At 39.5% G+C, this 8,242-nt stretch overlaps 2 protein-coding genes across 2 annotated transcripts; both read right to left on the bottom strand.

Annotated features, from left to right (window-relative positions):
- Nucleotides 1-2,371: 2,371 nt before the first annotated feature.
- MELLADRAFT_87542 (uncharacterized protein) lies at nucleotides 2,372-3,493 on the bottom strand (the record flags this gene model as incomplete). The annotated part of the gene is made up of 4 exons (XM_007410617.1): nucleotides 2,372-2,467; nucleotides 2,551-2,657; nucleotides 2,729-3,363; nucleotides 3,483-3,493. 4 exons carry the CDS (start codon nucleotides 3,491-3,493, stop codon nucleotides 2,372-2,374), a joined length of 849 nt encoding a protein of 282 aa, XP_007410679.1.
- Nucleotides 3,494-5,301: 1,808 nt separating this feature from the next.
- Nucleotides 5,302-7,383, bottom strand: MELLADRAFT_72019 (uncharacterized protein; the record flags this gene model as incomplete). The annotated part of the gene is made up of 7 exons (XM_007410616.1): nucleotides 5,302-5,895; nucleotides 6,065-6,160; nucleotides 6,246-6,298; nucleotides 6,378-6,722; nucleotides 6,807-6,898; nucleotides 6,972-7,115; nucleotides 7,199-7,383. 7 exons carry the CDS (start codon nucleotides 7,268-7,270, stop codon nucleotides 5,465-5,467), a joined length of 1,233 nt encoding a protein of 410 aa, XP_007410678.1.
- Nucleotides 7,384-8,242: the final 859 nt, after the last annotated feature.

Here is an 8,242-nt window from a genome sequence, read left to right as displayed (position 1 = left end):
ATTTCAAGAAAGATTGACAATTTTTTTTGAAGAAAGTCATTGCCACAGCAAACAAAAGCAGAAAAAAGTCTTGTTTAACGGTTTTATCCTTTCTGTTTTCTCCAAATTACCAGGAAACAACACCAAGTGAGAGAAAAACCCTAGGTTTTGCACTGTGACGAGATTTTCAAAAACAATCCATCTTTGTTGAAACAGCTGGAAATCTTGTTCTAATGATACAGACACCAAATTTCAACTCTCAAGATCTTTCTTTCTTTCTTGCTGGAGAGAGCTCAGAGTGAGATCCAATAAATTAGGCAGATTTGAAGGGAATGGAAACAGGTAGCTCCAGCTGAAATGAGCACGGGGCAGTGTCTGACTAGATCAACTTAGTTAGGTTAGATCAACTCTCATGTAAATTCAGCTCATGTGGATCAAGATGTGTAGGCAAACTTCTGACTCCACTCACTGGAACACAGAGCAAACTGATTTTGTTCCAGTGAGTGGACTCAGTCAAGTTTGATGTGTAGTGCAAGGCAACTTTGCACTCGTCAAGGAATATGATTACTTTGAAAACATCAAGAATCCTATAGCTATGTTTAGATCTGGTGGACTTCATGCACATGGAATGTTGCCTTTCAATGTAGGTTTCAAATTCCTCAAGTACATCTTTGACCTTAAGCATCCATTTTGAAAACAAAGCCTAACGATCAAAACACAGTAAATGATGGTGATATTGAAATATTTACAAGATGGCAAGAGTCAGTATAAACTATTACTGACAGTACTTTTTAAGTCACCTAGAATAGTCACAGTATACAAATCATACAATCAAATGATCAGTCAACTACAAGACATGCACCGATGAATGCCTGAATTGCCAATATTTCAAAAATTGTGCCATAGCATTTGAGCTATTTGACCAGTCAGTATGAATATTGAAATCTATTCTTGGCAGGTCTTTTGCAGGCCACAAAGAGCCTCCTATGTAGAAAAATGACTAATACAATATTGATAAGTAGCAAAGCAAGTCAAAAGGCATGTGCTTTATAGAGATCACAAAAAGCCAGTGATGGCAACACCAAAACAAATGACAGCATTGAAATGTTGAATGACAGACAATCCAAAACTCCACAATGTAGCATGCATCAATAATCAAGCAATAAAACAAAAAAGAATTGGTTGCAAGGTAAAATAATTCCTCAGGGTTCCAAAAGCACAACAACTCCCATAAATTTCACTGAACTTACCCTAAATAGACCAAAGTGTTGGATTTGATCTCTGATAAAGAACTGAGTCAAAATACCACAATGTGATTTTCCCCCAACACTTCTCTTCGTCCATGTATCACCACTCAAACCAATTAACTCTTACTATAGAAAAACAATTCTGTCCATCCAATTCCTACCCACCCCTGTGACCTACCATTGCAGAGAACCTGCTATATCTGGTACTATGTAGTCTACCGCTCAAATCCCACCATCAAACACATTAATATACAAATCCACACAAGTATAGTAATAGTGGATGTGCTTTGCTTTCTCTCTTGTCACAATTGTTCGTTTGTTTGTTTCAGTAGCTTCATACTAAGTTTGTACTCCTCTCTGCAAGTTTGAGACAATACTGTGTCATACAGCCATGCGGTGTTGTGATCTCAAAAAATATATCTCTAGCTCAATTGTTATCACTAGACCTCAATCTCACAGCAATGTTGTGTTCAATCTTTCTTCATTGTTCCCTACAATCAAAACATACTTCTCAATCTCCAACTCCAACTCACAATCATTTCTACCTACATATAATAAAGGAAAATGGTTTAAGGAAAAAAAGAGGATATCACCCCTCTATGTAGAGCCTGAATCCAATTTGGAACCACACTTGACCATTTGGGTGACCCCACATCATCTCATTGCATGTCTCATGCATACCTTGCACTTTTCACCCCTCATGTAAAATCTTCTAATTTTTTTTGAAAGGTTTCAAACAAGCAATTCATAAAAATTCTCTTCTAGAGGTTTTCCATTTTGCTATCTTATTGGGTTGTGCATGAGTGTCAAGAACAAGAAAAAGATGTTCAAAATGAGTGATTCTTAAACATGGAAATCCTGATATCTTCATTTGAAATTTCCTATTTAAAAAAACATCAAGTCTATCAATGCTCTTGCTTAAACTTGTGGGGCGGCTGGGCGCCAAATTACCTAGTATTCTATATAAATTACAATACATGAGTCACATTTCATTCAACCTGTTTTAATAAAGAACAAGTGAAACATAAAAACCTGCATAGAAATGATTGGATAGAGTAAATAAGCAATACATGAATCATACCCCATAAAAGAACCAAAAAGAGAAAGATGACTAGGTTTTACATTCTAACAATCTCTTCCTTAGATCATAATACAGTAGTTAAAGCTTTTACACCAAAACTAATAAAACTCCCCATGGCTAAACCAGATGTAAGATAAAGGGACATGCAAGTTGCAGCAACCTACCAATCCAATAAAGTAACCAGAATCTTTAGTCTTTTATATCTTTTCTACTGAAACCTGAGGGAAGATACATAGATCTTACCGCTATTTCTTCCGGTTCGAGACTTGGTTCTGCTACTCCTGCAATCATTAAGAGAGTTGAAGTATAACCATTAGAAATCGCAAATAGAGAAAGAATCAAAAAATAAGCTACAAAAAAAGTAGAGGGAAAGATCAGTTTTACAAGTCAAAACCTGTGGTAATAAGAAAAAATAACATACCGAAATCGCTTCTGAATAGAACAACAGAGCTATTCTCTACATTACAAAGCAAGAATAAAGGAACAAAGATAATCCTAGAAAAACTCATAGCATATAAAACTTTTTTCTTTTTAATCAAAGCAAACGAAAAGTTTGACCAAATTTGAGGAATAATTCTACCTAACCAATCACCACAATTAAAACATAAAAAATGTAATGGTATAAAGATCAATGGATGTTTCCAATTTTTCAAAAATGTGGAAGTTGAGGTTGGATTGATTTGGTTTGAGTTGATTGAAATTATTGAGCCTGTTATTGAAGGAAAAACTGCTAAGGTTACGAAGAATACCCAGAATACACTTAAACCTAGTGATCTGATTTTAGGTTCTACTGTGCGGAGATTGACGGGTCTGATTGGAGTTGATGTAAAAGGTTCTTCGGTTGAATATTCATTGGATTGGAGTAATTGATCCGTTGATCTTTCTCCTTCTATTGATAATCTTTGTGAGCTTGATATGATTTTTTTCTTGTTACTTCTCATCACTAGTTTATAGAATGGTAAACTACATAACATCGTAAATGATAGTAGAGCAAACACACAAAAGATTGTGCTACCAATGTAGAAAGTAAAAGAGCTATTCCTAATTTGATCTTGACTGATATGAATAATTGGAGTTAATTGATCTTCAGAATTCTTGATGTCAGTTGGTCCTAAATCGTTTTGCGGTGTTGATTCAAATTCTCGTAAAGATGCTAAAAGTTGTAGTAAGCTTACAATCGCTCCATTCGCTCCTTGTCCTGATAAAATACCTTGAAGATAGTCAGGTCCAAACCAAGAAGAGATTGCGATGACTGAGTTTTGGAGCGTTGCTGAACCAAAAGCTTCTAAGAGTGTGATGGTCATTAAGAAAGTGAAGAACGTGTGAGGTCCAACTTTTTCGAATCTTGTAGAACATAGTAATGCTAAAGATATAATGATAATCACGATAAGTGAGAAGAAAATCCTTCTAGTGTGACTTGACTACAAACATAATAATACATTTCAGTGAGATTGTGACTAGGAGGTAAAGAAAGATCTTGGACGTACAGTTGTTTGTTTAAGTGTAGCATGAATGAGAAACGAGACATTGAAGAATGTAAAGACTACAGCTACCCAATTCATATAACTGAATTCAAATTCGCTTCCCACCAAGTTGGATCCAAAATAAGTTGTTGATACCAAGAGCGAATTCCATGGTAAGAGGATACAAGCACCGAGAATGAAGAAGCAAAGGTAACTTAATGTCTTCTGGAATTGGCTGACATCTTTGTGCGGATTGAAAGAGGTTGAAGGTTCATGTTCAGATTGTTGATCTGTAGGTTCCATTTCAGTTTCCTCTTCGTCAATAGCCAAATTCGTTGAATGAAATGTAATATGTGATGAACTCGATGTAGATTCGGCCGGGAGTTCGGGATTTCAAGCGTCCTCTTTACCCAAAGGTTGTTGACTGGACAGTTATATAAATCGAAGTGGCTTGAGCACTTGGTTGGTTAGGTGAAAGTGTTGTTGATAAGGTTTTGACTGGAATGGGAAATGGAAGGCTGAGCTTCCTAGGAATTGTAAGCTTGGGCTAAATCCATTCATCTCGAAAGAAATCATCGAAGTATAGTGATCCTGATCATCAAAGTGGGCTTGTGCCACTCACACTGGGCCCGTTATTATGAATGTATTGGATAGCTTCGTAGGCCTAAATCGCAAGTCAAAGTATCTGTGGGTTTGATCATGATGACTTTAGCCAACTGGTGCCCCTGAGTCTCAAGGTATATGAGCAGAAGGTGAGAAAGATAGATGGAAATGGCTAACCTTGTACCAGAATTTCAACTGTTGGACTGTCGAAGAACAAGTTGCCACCAGCTCTGAAGGCAGTGGGGAGGTTGTATGCACACTCGGGGAAAGGACCCGTGGCTCGTCAAGTGACCGGCACCGTGGGCATATAAAATATACCTTGTCAGATGACCGATCTCCCATGATCAGATCCCATGGCCATTACATTTGGCTAAACATGTGCTCAGCAAATATTCGAGATATTCGAGATATGAAAGACTTCAAAGTTGACCTTTGGCCTGTTCGAACAGTCTCCTTCATGGCTGCACTCCCGCCTGTTTATGATAAAGGAGATTGACAATCAGATTCAGGACAGCTTATGGAAACCTTGCAATTTGCATTTCAAGTTGAGAGACCCTTGCACTACACTGCACTCAAGTTTAGCAAAGAGGCAGTATCTGATCTGGGTTGGCTACTTTCAGAAATGGAATAAAATCTCAACATAGACTCTGACAAAATAAGTGTAAAGTTCTCTGAGAAATATTATGTTCCCTCATGAATCATCAAACATCCATGATTGTCATCTCGTCACTGGAGCAGGGCACAGAAGCGGGAATCTGAACAGGAAGATGTGTCAAATCATTGGCAAGAGAGTATGAAGACGATAAACCCTGATCGCGAGAAACTTCAGATGAAACTTGAAAGCGCACTTGGGTGCTGCTTCACCAGCGAGCCTGGACTTAGGTAGCATTTGCAATGGCAGTTAATATGACATGACTCTTGGCTGATTGGAGGGTCAGTATTCGAATGAAACGTAGATTTTGATGACATTTTATCTGCACTTGCGCCCAACGTCTGTTTCCAAATACAAATGAAATACATATACAACACTAAACATCACATCCAAAGAGAAACGCGTAGACAGATTTTATGTTAAGAAATTTGACTGAGGTTCAGCTATCAGTATTTTTGTCCTCAGGTGAAGACCCTATCACATCTAAATGCTTTTGAGTTTCCGTATTTTCCGTAACACATTCTACACTCACACGAGGACTAGTTCTGGTCTCATCCATCACAGAAATATGGACGAGTGAAGCAGGCGAATGCTGGTGTTGTAGGTGTTGAACATGCTTGACACAAACCACTCCTAGCGCTCTACTATCTCCTGCTTCACCCATATGTGATCCCATATAAGATAAAACAGAGTCATGTTCTACATATCCTCCTTCCCTGAGGGTAGTGAATTCGAGATGATTGGGAACAAATTCCACGTCTTCAACAATCGGATTCGGAGTCGCTTTTGAATTTAAAATCGGCCCAGTGCTTTGAATTAATCTTTGACTAAGCTTCAAATGCTCATAAACTTTGTGTTGAAGACTACACACTAGAGCAAAAAATAACCATGAGATCAACTTTAGAGCTTGGTCAATTTTCTTGTGCAGTCAATTACAAACGCTTAACCAACTTTGCCCGCAAAACTCGAGCAAGTCGGACGGGAATGTGTGGAAAGCTTTTCTGAACTGACTGCAAAATAAAAAGTGAATCTCACTTACTTGTAGAAATTCCAAAAAACCTCGTGCATAAACTCTCCAAGCTTACATTGATCACATGCAGTCTGGCAGGGTCAATGTGAAGACGAACGTCTATCACTACACAATCCCATTGATGCGGCGAAGACGAATTATTTTTCTCAGCATTCATGATTGTGATGAATCAGAGGGAAATTTAAATCACCTAGGATGGCTACTAATGTGATAGCCATGATTAAAGTAGCCAAGAGAAAGGATCTATGGAAAGATTCGAAAACATCAGTGTATAATCTCAGTACCAAAGTCCAGACAGTTTGCAATGGGAAGATCTGCATACTCGAAGACCAGTGCGATACCAAAAGAAGCCTTTCCTTCCAATGAACCAAATCGACAACGTTTGGCTGAGTTCAAAAAATTATATAGGAGCGCTGCACAAATCAAACCGTTCCATACTGCTGCTGAACCGATCCAAAGTATCTGGGAAAGATAAGACTTCCATGATATCTGATGGTTTGGATCAAAAACGGTTATCTGGTTTGTCAAGGTGTAGACGCAGTTGAGAATAACTCCTATCAGACTTGAAATAGCCAAAAATATTGATAGATACATGAATGGACGTGGATTTTTTAACATAGTGGAAGCTAGCCGAGCAAAGTATATTCTTGAGAAGGAAGCTGTGAGACTAAAAGATGTAAACCCCAATCACACGAGACTCAGAATGCGAGCGAGAACTGGGCTCTCTTCCTAAACTGAGTGTGAGACTCACTGATTGATGACTGTCAAGCTGATCAGTTGCCATTCTGGAATATAAACAGGTCCATTCTCGAGCAGTGCACGATGCGTGAAGGTTCTGAAGATCTGAAGAAACAAATATAATCACAAATAAATCAACTTATTTGGTATTCTTTGAGTTATAGGAAATCACTCAAACGAGAATCTGAAAAATCATCCCCAAGAGATTCAAAGCAAGAGTAACTGTGGCGATGAGAGCAGAAATGCACTGGGTTCGGTTGATCTGGGAGATGTAATGGACGAATTGATAGGTGAGACATCCGGCGAGCGTGCTGCAAAGAGGCTACAATGTGCTCAAGAAGAGATGAGGAAATGCAAGTCAGTTGAAATCGTTCGTGATCGTCTTCGTAAATAGCGCCAACGGACTACAGTGATGGCCAAAAAGCCGGTGATCGCCTTGGTTTGGCGGATGTAGTCTTCAGTCATAGAAATAGACATCGTGTGTTGGAATTGTACCTCGCCCACTCCTACCCTTCGACACAAGTGATGATAGCAGCGACTAGCAGCGACTCAAGTCGATGAGGCGTCAAAGTTCACCTCTTATCAGCGACAACAAGACCAGGTGATAAGATTCGATTTGCGCGCTGCTTTGACTCAGCATAGCTCAGCATGTTATAAGCAAGATCTGTGCGCCCCAGGGATGTAAACTATACAGGCATTCGTGTCTCGATTTAGTAGCCTCATGCTGATCGCCGTGAGGTTCCGAATGGCTGGGTTCAGATGAAAATGGGAAATAATAGTGAAGAGAATTAGGATACAGACATTTGCAGATGGGGCTTACTAGGGCTTACTCCTCTGAAGGCATTCTAGTGGTGCTCGGTCGATCGATCATTTAGATCGACACCGAAGCTCAATAAGGCAGAAGAAAATCTGGCCCTTGGTTGCTCGGAAGATGATGGAGCGATCTTCATATGAATTGCTCAATAATCTGCATTATTCACTCGGATTAATTTACTCAAACCAATGTTTGAGAAGACCTGCAAAATCCTTTGCACTTTGCCCAGCGTCTCGAGTGCCCAGTCAGAGCTGATAATGATCCATAATCGAAAGCTCGAGGCAGATCAAATCCTACATACCAGAGCTTCTGATAGAGGCGGACTTACGACCAATGAACTGCGAGTGTTCATGTAGAAAACTGTAGTGAATCCATCTTCTTTGCTAATAAGCTGATATATCTCAACCCGCCAATGATGAACTTTCACAGAAGAGTGCACCCAATGTGCTGCTGTTGACGCCTGTAACCTGCTTTCCAATCTTATTGGCCTGGGCATCACAGTGCCCGTGGAGAAGGCCCCCGACGTCAGGGGCCCAAAGCTCTTGCGCAAAAGTATCAAAAAAACTGTGAAATTTCTGTCCAGGCCAAATTGGAACACTGAGCCTGCCCAGATTTCCCATCCCCAGCAGCCAGAC

This window comes from Melampsora larici-populina (genome assembly GCF_000204055.1).
Source record: "Melampsora larici-populina 98AG31 unplaced genomic scaffold MELLAscaffold_21, whole genome shotgun sequence".
NCBI lineage: Eukaryota > Fungi > Basidiomycota > Pucciniomycetes > Pucciniales > Melampsoraceae > Melampsora > Melampsora laricis-populina.
The sequence above is the reverse complement of the archived record's forward strand: the minus strand, read 5'-3'. Positions and strand labels throughout refer to the sequence as shown.